This window comes from Epinephelus fuscoguttatus, linkage group LG19 (assembly GCF_011397635.1).
Source record: "Epinephelus fuscoguttatus linkage group LG19, E.fuscoguttatus.final_Chr_v1".
Lineage (NCBI taxonomy): Eukaryota > Metazoa > Chordata > Actinopteri > Perciformes > Serranidae > Epinephelus > Epinephelus fuscoguttatus.
In genome coordinates this window covers 21,148,778-21,163,036 of record NC_064770.1, presented here as the reverse complement: position 1 = coordinate 21,163,036, position 14,259 = coordinate 21,148,778, and the positions used below count along the sequence as shown (strand labels likewise).

The following is a 14,259-nucleotide window of genomic DNA, read 5'->3' as shown; positions in this document are numbered from 1 at the left end:
AGTGCTGCAGATCCGTCAGTGAAGCTAATTTTAGGGATCCACAGATGTCAGCCAAATGACAAACAAATAAATAAATAAAATACACATTTATAATTAACAGTTTTAATTAGATTTAAACTCACAGCTATGAGCAGTCTTGCATTTATTGGATCAGATTTAAAGATTTGGATTATAAATATGTTGAAATCTATATTTAAAAGTCTTGGATAACAAATGCTCCCAGTCATATGCACAGTTTTCTTTTTCACGTTGATGCAGTTTGCTGTGTGTTTCGAATTATAATCTTAAAGGGATTGTTAAGATTTTTTTGAAGTGGGGTTGTATGAGGTACTTACCCATAGACAGTGTATAGATGTCGGCTGGCACATCTCCAGGTCGAAGAAGCAGGCTGAAGTCCGACATGGAAGCTAAGCAATGTACTGCTGTGGATGGGGTCCAGCAAACAAACATATTTTAGCCATCTAAAAAAAATCCCCAGCTAAACAAATCTGTAGCACTTGATGTGTATGCATTATTGAGAATATTTTTTGCCTTTTGACCTCTCTGTCAGGGGACCCATTCAAAGAGAGAAGCTGTTAACAGCTATGTTTATGTCAAAGTCAACAGACTCCATTGACAAAAAACAGTCCTTTTAGCTCACTGAACACAGCAGCTGCCGGTCTACCGCTGCCTCCATCATTTAGTTTGTTTGTGTGAAGCCCAATTTCCTCCAAACACTTTCGGCATAGTACCTTTGGAACCAAAAGTAGTCACTCACTGCTCCATCCAGCACTCACTGTATCTCATCCTTTATTAGGCTGCACTTCGTTTACTGTCCAAAGAACAAGGTTGCATGCTGACATTTTCAGAACAAAATAGAACAGGCTGCAGTGAGAGTCTCTCTGCATGGGATATTTAAAAATAGCAGGTTTGTGCATTCAGTCCTTCTCAGGCAAGCTCAGGGGTTTAGTGTTGTCAGAGCCCACGGGAACAATGCTCTGCAAGAAGGCTTTTTTTTTTTCAATTTTAGGTGTGCTAATGAATGCACATTGTAAACTCATGCATTGAGTAACATTACAAGTAAATGCTCCACCTTAATTGTTGCTGGCAGTCTGCCCAGTTAATTATTTTTCAACTGATGCAAGAGGCAGCAAAACATCTTTTCATTTTACAGTTACAGTTTACTAATATGTAAAACTCTCCATGGTATGAACAGTGGTTACATAAGCCTCAAAACCAGCCACAACTCGGCCCTGAGCAAGAGTGACTCTCTGCCATCCTGCAGTGCTCACAGCTCCACCTTTTAGTACCAGATCTAGGCTATGTGTTAGTATTCCACAGATGGGTGATCAAAAATGGGGACGGTACGAAACAGTCCCCATTGGTACAATCCACAACTTGTCACAGTGGAAACGGGAGAAAAAGCATACTCAACTAAACTGTACCGTACTGTGCTGCCTAGTGGAAAGGGGCTCTAATGTGTGACTTTCATTGAACTGAACTAAAACTTTTAAACGGCAAAGACACACAGTAACACAAGCAAACTAACTGACAGAGGCAGTGGTAGACCAGCAGCTACCAGCAGTGAAAATACTTTCAATATAGAGTACACGCTAACTGGTAATATTTTAGTAAGTAGGACAGTGTTTAAAATAAGTACACTTCTTCGCTTCTATGCCAGACTCAAGCCTGCTTCTCCAAACTGGCAGTGTGCTGATTTACACCTACTGTTGGTATGACACCCTATACTAACCTAATTCCAAAAATTTGAACTATCCCTTTAAGATATTGGTGCATGTATTGAAATGTGCTACATTCATGGTTTCCCTGCATAATCTCATTTTTAATACAGTTGGCTGGACAGTTCCTACAATGCACACACAGTCCCAGCTGACGGTGGCCACACTGAGGTCTGTCCAGTGACACATTCCTCACACTAGCCATTGGTCCTTCAAACACATAGTACGACGCTCACAGCAGGTCTGTTATGTTGACAGTGTGGTTGGAACATCACTGGCAAAACAAAAGATCCTTCTGTAGCTGTTAATTTGCATTGAGCATGACTGTGGCTGTCTAGACAACTTTGTCCAGTGGGTTATGTAGAACAAATGTCTGTAGCAGTGTTAAGGTTGAGACTATGTCCATGCATCAGGTTCTACCTGGTGTATGAGGCTTGGTCTTTCTCAAGCTGTATACAAAACAGTATAAGTCTGTTGCACTAGGCTGCTCCTAACTTGCAGCCGAACAGGATGGGAGGGGTGTCAGATGGTTCTTTATTGGTCTGTGACGCATCTGTGTAATTTAGCCTGTCTCATTCCCCCTCAGCTCTATGTGGTTAACATTAGAACAAATTAGTCCAATGTCAGGGCAGCAGTGTTTTTGATGATTTTTGTGTTGCTCTGCAGCAAGATTGTAGGGGCATTATTGCCAAGAACTGCACTGGTGTGTGGCATGTTTTAATCTTTCGCAAGACAACACCACATTAGAACAGACTGTTCCTCAGGTCAGTGACCCGTCTGAAAAAGAAGCTTGTTATAGCACATCCTTTAGCTTATGTGAGTTCTTACGCAACAGATGTAGCTCTGTTTCACATCCTGTAGAACAGTTTCATCCACTTTTTGACACGTGCATCAATATGTTTCAGTCTTTAATAAAAGGGCGTGTGAAAAATGGCTTCGCAGATTTTCAATTTGTTCTTTTGCTTTATACAAAATCAAGAAGGCAAAGGTAACATACACTCAAACAATGTACAAAAAAACATAAAATGAAGGATAGTTATCTCCCAACCTTACAGAAATTCTTAATACTTACTGTGATATATGCAAACCTATAACATTTGAAAGACAAGCTGACAGGTATCACCTTTCTTCATAAAGTTTAACTAATTAGTCAAGTAAAAAAAACTCACACTGATTGAGTTTATCGTCGTGTTAATATACATGAGAGACAGCAGTCTATCAAAAAGAAACCAAAAGTATAAAGATGTCTGTGTAAATGGAGACAGTAGGCATTGCACAGCAGGAGTCACATTACTGATTGTAATATATGGTTGTTATAGTGGTGAAGTGATGACATGTACACAAGAAGATTTTCCCGAGTCCCAATCAGCAAATCTGAGCCAAGGAAAAGTTTATATTAGACTGCCAGTTGTATGCTTGGCGAATAGCCTCAAACTTTTCGATGAGGTCGCTGAATGATGGCCGCTGTGCCGGCTCTGTAGCCCAGCACTGCTCCATTAACAGCTTCACCTGGTGGTAAAAGAAAAGAGAAAGTAATTTTGAAAATATCCAGCTACTCATAAAGTCAATAAAATGTCAATAGTATATAATGGGCATGCTACCTCATGCGGGCAGTCTTTGGGACGAGGTAATCGCAGCTGTTTCTCCAGCAGTTTTATGAGTACCATCACAGTCATCTGTCCCTGGGTTGCCTCCATCATTTCAAAGAACTTCTACAACAAAATACAAACAAGTATATTGCACATTTAACTCAGGGATTCAAAGTTGACTTCATTAGTCTCGCATGAAAACATGCAGGTTTGAGCTACAGGAGTGCTGACGTACTATCGGAGGGCTTTGGCGATGTTCACAGCGGGTCAGGATCTCATACAATGTAACGCCGAAGGACCAAATGTCAGAGGAAAAGGAAAACTTGCTCTCCTTCAAGCACTCAATGGCATACCTATACAGTACGGAAAACACAGTTTAACGGCCAAAGTCACAGCACAAAGCATTGAATTACACTGTTAGGTGCTGCATGAACTCACCAGAACACTGGACTGTCCCCGTCCTCACGGACACGATAGTAGATCTCGCCTTCAGGGATGTATTTGGTCAGGCCAAAGTCTCCAATCTTTACCAAATTGTCATTTTCCACTAGAACATTACGGGCGGCCAGGTCTCGATGGATGTATCGCTTCGAGTGCAAGTACTCCATACCCTTTAAAAAAGAGCGAAAGAAATACAAGGTGGATGCAATTACTGAGAGGGTGAGGCAAAATGTGGATTTCAATCCAAAAAAACCTGGTAGTCTTCTGAAGTTTCCTCTAGTATGTAATTTTTAGCCATTGTAGCAGTTAGCTGTCAGTCGCTCCCTCCACCACTTTGGTCCAGACTGAAACATCTTAACAGCAATTGGACAGATTGACATAACATTTCGTGCTGACATTGATGCTCCCTGGATGATGAATCTTACTGACTTTGGTGATTCCCCGTCTTTAACATACCACACTACGATGGCAAACACAACAAAAACCATACCTTCAAAACACTGTAAGCATTGTCATTGTGAGCATGCTGGCATTCAGATTTGCGGTGCAGCCCCACAGAGCTGCTAGCATGGCCGCCGGCTCTTATGCTGTGCCGAAATTCGATACTCTCAGGCTATTTATATGCAAAAACAGTTTGTGAGATGTTTTAGTATGTCCAGTAGTACGTGATTTGCATACTATTTTGGGTGAAATACTACAGTAGACACACACTGGAAACTACACTGGCATAAATATCCCACAGTGCAATGCAGTCAATGAAAATGTTCAAAACAGACAGCTCTGTAACGTCAATAGTGCTTCAATTTGAGTGTAATTGTAAGATTTCATTTTGCTAGACATACTATGTTTTATATTAAATTATCTTTATATTGCCAGTAGAGGTTGGCACAGGTTACCATGGTTACACATTTCCAACTGACAGGAAGGCTCTGACGTGGTAATTACAGGTCAATATATCCAAAATGATACATACTACTGTTTATGTACACAACAGTATGTTGACTGATACAGTACACATATTGGGTATGTAGTGCCTCGTATGCAATTTCGGCGCCGCACTTGTCTGCTTAACGTCTTCCAAGTTTTATTAAACTTTACAAGACAAAGTATAATATACTCTGTTAAAGGCATTGTTTAATATAAAGTATATTATAAACAATAACATGTAAATTCAATGATAAAATGACAAATTTAAAATGTCAGGGCAGGCTTGAAATTTACTGACTGGCTGACAAGGATGCAAATGATGCGACAATCAACAACATGCTGAGTGATTTCTTTTCTATTTACTGACAGAAAACACAGTTTAACATAATGTGAGCGCAACTAAACTATTCAACGTGAAATGAATTAATGACAATACACCGAAACCTGGAGTGCAACAAAATGAAATTAAATCTAAATGTGGTGCATTATTTACTCATGGCAATTTCAAGTGTACTGTAAACAGCTTCCTCTGAAGGAAGGAGAACATAAACAGACATCTCTGCAGTTTGCATACAGCACCAGGAATATTAAGAAGACCCCCTGAACTCACCTGACAGATCTGCTGAGCAAACATAAGGCACTGCTGCATTCCCAGTTTACGTTTGGGAAGGTACTCTCGCAGACTCCCCAGGGGAAGGTACTCCATTATCAGCTGCACCACTTGTCCTCCTGTCAATGGACAATGGAACTGCTTTTATCACCCTATTTCCATTACTTTTCACAAGCAAGAATGACCTGTTGTCTGTCCTGGTGCTGAAAAGGCTGTGGTGCTCAGCCTGCTGTGTATCGAAAACTCAAAATATTGACAAACAAGGGAAACGGTGCTGCACTTCGAATAAATTTTTTCAGTATTTACAGAGGAACAGCAGGAACCAAAAATCGATTCCCTGAATCATCCACTGAGCACTCCAAGCTAAAAAAGAACACTGAGCAAGCACTCCTTTGCACATGCAGATGCTGTATGTTGCCGTATATCTCAATAATCATATCTGAGATAGGCAGATGACAGCTGAGGACTCACCCAGCTCAGTACAACAGCCCTTGTACTTGACAATGTTGCAGTGATAGAGGGACTTCAGGATCTCAATCTCCTTCATCCAGCCCTCAGGCACATGACCGTTTTCCTGTTTCAAAGCCTTCACTGCCACACGTTCTCCTGTCCCATCGTTGGTCGGGTCATACAAGTAGAGAGTCACCTTCCCAAAGTGTCCCTGCAGACAGAACAATGAGCAGTGGGTTACACTCTAACACGCAGGAGAAAGAAGACAAAAGGTGATGTGGTGTTACAACTCACCTCTCCTAAGTCCCGCATCTTTTTCAGGTACCGTTTATGGAATATGCTAGGGTCTGTGTCAGGTAGAGTTTCGCTGGGGGATATATCAGGATCTGAGTGCAGAAAAAAAACACACATGATCAAATGCACTGAGAAAGGATGAAAGCAAATCAGAAAGAAAAGGTGACTCACTCTTGATCATGATTTCGGTGAGCTCTCTGAGCACAGTGCGGAACGAAGGCCTCTCCACGGGCTCGTAGGTCAAACACATGCTGATGAAACTGGCCAGCTCCTGTGAGGATGGCTCAGCTAAACGGCCCTTTTGCTGAAAAAAGCGCTCTTTCTGTTCAGGGTGGAGGGAAAGGTTACGGTGTTACAGTTCAAAGTCAGATGGAAAAATGGGCAGTTGCAGCTTGTGGCTGAAGAGGAATAAAGAGCTTACTTCAGACAGCGTGCTGCCACTCATGGGAAGATCGCCATTGTTGCAGATTTCAAGCAGGGTGATGCCAAAGCTCCACTGGTCAGCAGCGTTGCCAATGGATGCACCGCTTTCAACACACTCAGGGGCAATCCACGGGATGCGCTCAAGACGCTCTGCAGTACAGAACAGGAATAACTGAAATGACGTTGAAATGATGTATTAACATGTAACATGTTGAGGTGATCTCAGGCTGTGGGTGCTCTGGTTAAACTTTTTTGAGGAAAACAGCAGAATTTAGTTTGAGGAAACTGAGCAAGTGTTGGAAACTGTTGCTCTGCTTTTATATTGAATGACCTCAGCAGACACAAAAAATTAATGATATCAGGTCACAGACTGCAGAGAAAACTAGCCAGGATGGTTGAAAACACATCTGAGCTTTTTGATGGGGAGTCTTTTATTTCTGACAGGCAAGGGCTACTTTGGTATTTTTCAACCTGGACCCTATTTTGCTATGTTTTGTGTCTAAGTGACTAATGGGAACATCAATTTTTGAAACAGGTCCAGTATTGAGGGAGAGGGTTGCAGCCAGCAGCCTCAAAACAAGCACTGGCAGGCTCAGATCATTATATTAGCTTATGGGAAGTATCCATACAGAGAAACCTTACCTTTTTGTATAAGAGTAACATTCTTTTTGTTGAACCAGAAATAGCCCTGAAATCGCCATCACCACCTCCACCAGACTCCATTTAAATAAACACTTATTTGAGTGTGTATAGAGCCAGCATATTATCACATCTAAGTGGGTGAAGAAAGTGTTTATTTCTACTAAACCAGAGTTGATAATTGTTAGAACAGTGGAAATATGTCCCAAGATGGCTTTTTTGAGTGTTAGTTTGTTTCTGTGAATAAGTGACTGAGGTGTGTTTTACTATGATTAAATTACAGTTTATTTAAATGGTGTCTGGTGGGTTTGGCGATAGTGATTTTGAGGCTGTTTCTGGTTAGACCAAAACGTTTCAAACCTTACGCTTTCACAAAAATGTCTCTCTCTGTATGGATACTTTATGTATCTTTAAAATAATAATCTGAACACATCACAGGCAAAAAAAAGCAGTTTTAGTGGATGTAAATTGATGGTGAAACATGTCCTGAATGATTACATTGCATCCTGTTTCATCGCTGCCATCTGAAGCTGTCTGGCTCAATACTGGATGTTTAAAAAAATGTTTTTCCCATTAGTCAGTTAGACATAAAACAGAAGAAAATAGGGCCTAGGTTAAAAAATACTGAACCTACTCTTTGAATGACACATTGCGAGATAAAACTGCAAGACAACAGGAAATAAGTCACAGGAAATGGTCTGGTTGAAGTTTCCTGTTTCCTAAATCTGATTAAAATAAGGCAGAAGAGAACAGAAAATACAGAACATCTGAAGCTGACTGAGACTGTCTTGTAAATTGAAGTCAATTAAGAGTTTGAGTAAAGTGGTGAAGTTTCTGATACTGACCTTCGCGTGAAAGGACGCTCAGGGCGATCCCTGGGTCGCTCAGCTTGACAAAAGGAGTAGTGCCTTGCTCCAGACCACGCCTCGCCACCAGAATGTTCCTGGCACAGACGTTTCCATGAACCAGCCATTTAGTCTCCTACAATGATGAAAATGATAATGGCATCAACTCTTTTGGGATGCGGAGTATTAAAATAAAGTTAACACTAACTATTAACGCTGATAGTCGTTAAGCAAAAAAGAAATGCACTTGCAGCATGTAACATTTAGTCTGATAAAAGATTATATCATTTCCTGCCTGAGGCTCAGACTTATGAATTGGTGTCCAGTTGGAAAGCTTCTACATGTTTCTCTGCCCCACTGGCTTACAGAGGCTGATTGTAAGGTCTAAGACTATCTGGAGATGACTTGTGCAACAGTTGTCTTACTTCACTTTAATGTCCACTTTGCTTTGTGGTCAGGGAAGTGAATTGTATTGAATTATAATTTGTGGCATACAACAAAAAAACAAAGTAGGGTTTCAACTCACAAGATAATTGAGGGCACTTGCAAGTTGTTTTGCAACAATGAATTTCCACTGAGGTGTCACTGAGGCCTTTTCTCTGCGAAGGAAAACATCCAAAGGCCCAAACTCCACAAATTCTTCCACCATGATGTCTGTAAAGACAGAAACACGTCTGATGGGTCCAATATATGATATAGCAAACAGCAAAATGTAAACAGGTAGCACCACTTTTAAAATAGACTGGTGTAAGACTAGTTTTGCATTTGCGTCATGGTTCACTTGGTACAAGAATCATAAATTGGCTGTTGACACAGAACATGTGTGTGATGGGGAAGTAGCAAACGAGGAAGTAACGCAGCTAAAAGTTGAACCTGAGTTTGTGAAGGTGAAAAGTGTTCTTGCTCTTACTTTCAGATCCTTTGACTGACATGCCATGTACAAACACCAGGTGCCTGTGGGACACCTGGCTCATGAGACTTGCGGTTTCCAAAAATCCCTGAGAAAGACAAAAGGAGAGCAAAGATCAGACACATGGAGAGTTAAGATGGTAATAAATGTTAATATACATGCTACCACTGTTATTATTTTGAGTGTTGGTTACCATTACAGTTATTAAAGATAACAGGGCTTACTATATCAGTATCTTTATCACTTTGGTCTAGAATCTTGAGAACCACTTGGATCCCTTTGCGGTCAGCGGAGTTGTTGTTGAACTCGTCATCATCCTCATGTTCTCCACCACGCACCAGCAGACGTCCCGAGTAGATGTTTGTTCTGGTTCCGCGGCCCAGATGCTGTTCCTGCTCATAAACAAAACACTCACTATTCAGTCACAGATCTGACATGAAATTACCTACAAATTACCCAGGGAAGCTGTATGCGTGAAGGCAGTTGTTGTAATCACTTGGATCGGACATTTAGTAGACTTTATCCTGTCAGCTTCCAAGTACAAAGTCTGTGTACTTTACAATTGAGCCCATGTGTGAATAGAGCAAGTCATTTGCCAGAGAATTTCCAGCAAACGAGTGGGCGTGTTGATGATGTTTCTATCATGCAAAGATCATTTACACAAAGATGGCAACGAAAATGTCTGGAGAGATGACACCAGATTTGGGAGCTTCTGTCAGAAAGGGCCAAAGCAGAAACTGTCAGACAAATTCAAGGAACTGCAAAAGACTGAGTTATTTATGATCAAATTATGGCTCTCGTGGGATAAACCAGGTAGAAAGTCGGACTCTATCACCTGTATGATGTCTTTTTCCTTGATCTGGTGAAAGCGTACTTGGGCCATGTTTAGGGACAAGGAGTCTGTGTGAGCACCCTGCCTCATCACCAGAAGGTTGGATAGCTCTACAGCACAGAAACACACTAATTAATTATACCACAACACTGAGTAACTTCAAAATACACCGGAAGATTTTCACATAAAGCAGCAATATGTGTCTGGAATTAAAAGCCAAGTGAACACAAACCTGCTTGTTTTGGCAAACAGCATTTTTTGACAGTAAAACTGTCTGGACCAGACTTGAGGACATAGGTCTTGAGGCTTTCTGCGAGCTCCTTCATGCTGGGGAATTCTCGGTCCCATCCCTCCAGAGAGAACATCGAACCCTTGTGGTGTATCCGAAACTGCTTGTGGCTCGGCTTTGATCCATTCTGTGAGCCACAATAAACACAAGTGCACAAGTTTTCACTGTCACTGCATCGCAATAATCTCAACAGCGGAGCGTGGGCGGTGACTTACCCCATTTTTGCTCAGGACAGCCAGGATGATGCGGTGATAGTCCACAGCACTCCAACGTACGAGGAAAGCTCCCTCCTCTGCTGCTTCCTTTTTCAGCTTCAGCAGCACAAAATCATCACTGGAAGCACACCAGAGTTGTGATATAACACGCTGTGTTCCTCTATAGCCTGCTCGTGTGTCTGTATGTGCATGTGTATGAGGAGAAAACTCACTGCATAGGTCCATGCAGTCCATTTGCTACACTCAGCACTACCCTTGGGGGAGCCACTTCATGACAAAGATAGTGGTGGGCGAACGCAGTCAGTCGGTTGTATCCATCTAGGAGGGAGATGAAGGAACGGGCCTCCTGGCTGGAGTTCATCTGAACCTCCTACATACACATACACAAACACCACTAGCTTACAATCAGAGCTCCCACCTACAGACACATACAAATTCAAAACATAATAAAAGCCCAAAGCGTACCAAAACCCAAAGCTCTTACAGTCATCAACATATAGAACTGGAGAATATATGAGTACCTAGGCATAAACTGTACAGTATATTCAGACTCTTTATAGACTGAACAATCTGATCAGTGGAATGACTAATAGACAGCATATCAATTGGACTAATGCAGCACAAGCACATTAACCAATTAAATTAATGTACTGCAGCTTTTACATAAAAGGATAAACAAGTACTCTCACCATGCAGTGACTGTCCTGAGTGCTAATGCACACAGTATCTCCGGTGATGGCTATGTGAGTTATTTCAGGGAAATCACAGAAGGAGGTCCATTTATTAGGAGTGTTTGCATTCGGTTGGCTGGACTGTTGTTTTGTTTTCTTCATGTAGTTCATGTAGTCGTTCCTGAGGTAACTGTTTGCCTGCGCCTGGGTAAAGAGACTGAATGAACAAAATGTCCACACTAGAAAAATACACAACAAACCAAAGAATTAGACCATCAGAGGCTTGAAATTCTGACCTTCTGAGCGGACACCTTTCTCCACTGAATACCCTTGGTGCCAGACACCATTATCTCATGTGTGGCAGGCATTCTGAAGTTATCTTTCGAGGCACCCTCTGCGTGGGTGGTGTTGGAGTAAGAGCTGCTTTCATCCCCGTCCTCTCTTAGTTCCAGGTGGGATACTGGGAAGGTCTCCGTACCAAAACGTGGTGCCAAGTGTTCAAGAGTAGAGATGTACTTATACATGATCTCATGGGCGCCTAGTTGTCCCTTGTCCACGGTGTGCTGGAATTTCCGCACAAACTCTGCAAACACCCGCCGCATCCTGATTTTTGTCAGGAAGCTGTCTTTGGAAATCTGTTTGGCAAAAGTCCTCGGTATGCAGTGTGAGAAGCTGAAAGAAAACGAGATATTTAGATGTTACCTGGAAGCAGTAATTAAAGTAGACCAGAAGCTTCGATAATCCAAAGGAGAAACTGGATTGTCATGGCAGGAAATAGGATAGAAACAGTACAACAAACAACCTAATTATAATGAGACAAATACATATATATTATCATCAAAACATATCCTAATTAATATAGCCAATTAACATATTTGTTGATGAATTTACAGATCTATAGACCCACAAAATGCCCATTTATTGATCAGTTATTCACGCTGTGTTACCTTGAATTTGCAAAGAAAACGTGAACTAAGAATCCAAAAAACGGCAAACATTGTTGATTAATTGAAGTTAACAGGTTTAACAACAGCAAAACTCTATGAAAACATATGTTAACAAACTTTAACACAACTCATGCAGTACAATCTAAGTGTACTTTACTGAGTCGCATGTTCACTGCCTCCAAAACAGGTTGCATTGCCTTGTATTGAGACCTTTCGGACTGGGACTCATAGTCAAAGTACTGAGCATGGGACCAGATAAAGGAGACTTGGATTGTCCTGCACGAGTTGTGTGAGAGATGGTAAACAAATGTTTTGATACAGTTTTGCTGTTGTTTATCCGAGTTCCCGTTTACTTCAATTAATCAACAGTGTTGGACGTTTTTGGATTCTTCGTTCACCAAAATGTTTGCTTCATGAATTCAAGGTAACACAGCATGAATAACTGATTTATAAATGGTCATTTTGTGAGTAAAGTATCTCTTTAAGTGCACTTAATCATTATTCTCTATTTCATTGTACCATATCCTCCCAAAGTAATTACCTGACTTTTTCAGCAACCTCTTGTAAGGTGCAACCTGTTTGCAATGCCTGGTGAGAGAGTTGAAGCACGGCCATCCCCAAGCTTTCATTTTTGAAGCGACTTATATCCTCCGCCGACTGAAGGTCTTCCATCTGTATTACTTCGTTCACAAACTCATATTTAGCCTTTTGGAGACATTAGAAGTAAAGAGGTTAAGTACTTAGGTATTGTGAACACAACAAAAAAATGTGCGCTCTATCCATACATGGTAAACACCAACCTGGGAGAATAAGTATTGTAAGGATGCGATTTCAAGCAGTGGGGAGCCGCCCTGATTTGTCCCAGATCTGAGAGAATATCGAGACACAGCTGGCTCCTTCTGATTCAGCCCGTGCCAATTCCGAAAGTAAAACCTAGGTACAAGGAGAGATGACAAATAGTGTGAATGATCCCAGCGCGTTTCCATCTTACTTCCTTCTTAATTCAGCGTTACACTGACCTCATGCAGTAGTGAAGAACGAGGCTGGAGTTGTCTGGATTGAAGTCATGGTTTGGACTGTACCAGCACCGTGACTGCGGGTTGTACAGCGCAAACAATACATGGCACAGAGGAGTTATCCCTGTGGGATTAATACACATGGGTGTTACCAAAATACCACATGAAAGTAAACTCCATACTTTCATTTTTGCTCTCTGACGGTCTATTGCTTCACTCTCACCTACTGCCTCTGCCGCTGAGATGCACAAGTCCTCTGCTGTGACTCCTCCGTTTGTGTGAGACAAATATCTTTCACCTTCCTTTGAGCAGAACAAGTAGACATGGATGCCCGGACCCTGAGGGGGGTCGGGCAGGCCTGGGAATGCCCCTTGCCTAGAACGCTTGGACCACCCACTTCTGGACATGGTGGGCACAGCCAAATCACTGACACACACGCACAGAATAAAGACCTACATATCAGTATAGTGTATGATTGATAGGTTGATGCACTGCATTCAGGCATGTACCCATTAAGGCCTACGTAAACACAAACGTCAGAGCAATTACACAACGACACCTTGCGCTTTTTTGTAGTCACATATTCGGTATTTTCCATATTACACTGTTCAGTTAAAAAACACTAACATGATAGGTTAACAAATGACAACAAATGTAAAACAAAAATGCTAAAAATATGTCTCATAGTCAATTTGTTAAAGGGCCTTCCGGGGGTAATTCCTCGTTTTAGTTGTTTACATCACGCAACACTGCACAGCACCATAAAGCACAACAGCAGATATATTCTTAAATAGAAAATATATAAAACACACACACCGACTGCGTCACAGAGTGTCCAAAACACATACGCGCCCTCACACACAGTGTACCGACACCATTACAGATAAACATGTAAACATGACTATAAACATAACCGTGAAACTTACCAACGTGTGTGACAACGAAGTGTCTTACCGTTTAAGGTCGAGCTTTTGACGGAGTTGCGTAAAACCCTAACGCGGTGACACGAAGTGAGAGTCAGGCTTCATTATCTTGTGGACGTATTTCCCCCTTCGCCTCCTACTCTTGAGTTCTAGTGAACTGCGAGCGACGACAGACCGACAGACCGCTGGTTTCCTGAAACCAACATGGTCACTCCCTCCAGCGGGCATGCGCGCGCGCGCGCACGCACACATGGGCTGATCTTTCAAAATAAACGCCTGCAAAAAGAGTGTTGACATGTATGGTGATACAATGATGCCTCGTCAGCTGGGACTATGCTATAAAGGTGGAGGAAGTACTGTAGCTATTTATTGAAGTACCAGTAGCACAGTGGAGAAGCAGCCTGCTGTGTTATTCACAGGGGTGTAATTTACGGGGGGGACACAGGGGACTGCTTTTGCTCCTCCACTTTTTACAGTCCAAAAACTAATAATGATAATGATAATGATAATGATATATTTG

The 14,259-nt window shown here is 41.8% G+C and overlaps 1 protein-coding gene across 2 annotated transcripts; it reads right to left on the bottom strand.

The window, feature by feature from the left end:
- Positions 1 to 2,609: 2,609 nt before the first annotated feature.
- tyk2 (tyrosine kinase 2) lies at positions 2,610 to 13,937 on the bottom strand. Of its 2 annotated transcripts, none has more exons than XM_049560838.1 (24): positions 13,743 to 13,937; positions 13,040 to 13,242; positions 12,820 to 12,940; positions 12,601 to 12,733; positions 12,342 to 12,505; positions 11,150 to 11,525; positions 10,872 to 11,057; positions 10,395 to 10,552; positions 10,183 to 10,300; positions 9,911 to 10,094; positions 9,682 to 9,788; positions 9,071 to 9,238; positions 8,847 to 8,934; positions 8,463 to 8,590; positions 7,937 to 8,072; positions 6,451 to 6,602; positions 6,201 to 6,351; positions 6,030 to 6,121; positions 5,757 to 5,946; positions 5,286 to 5,404; positions 3,746 to 3,918; positions 3,543 to 3,660; positions 3,320 to 3,430; positions 2,610 to 3,227 (listed from the first exon to the last, which is right to left on the bottom strand). In XM_049560838.1, exons 2-24 carry the CDS (start codon positions 13,221 to 13,223, stop codon positions 3,084 to 3,086), a joined length of 3,501 nt encoding a protein of 1,166 aa, XP_049416795.1. In that variant the 5' UTR covers positions 13,224 to 13,242; positions 13,743 to 13,937; the 3' UTR covers positions 2,610 to 3,083. The 2 variants fall into 2 exon arrangements, with proteins under 2 accessions (XP_049416795.1, XP_049416794.1); XM_049560837.1 differs by having other exon boundaries at positions 13,771 to 13,936.
- Between the last annotated feature and the right edge of the window lie 322 nt (positions 13,938 to 14,259).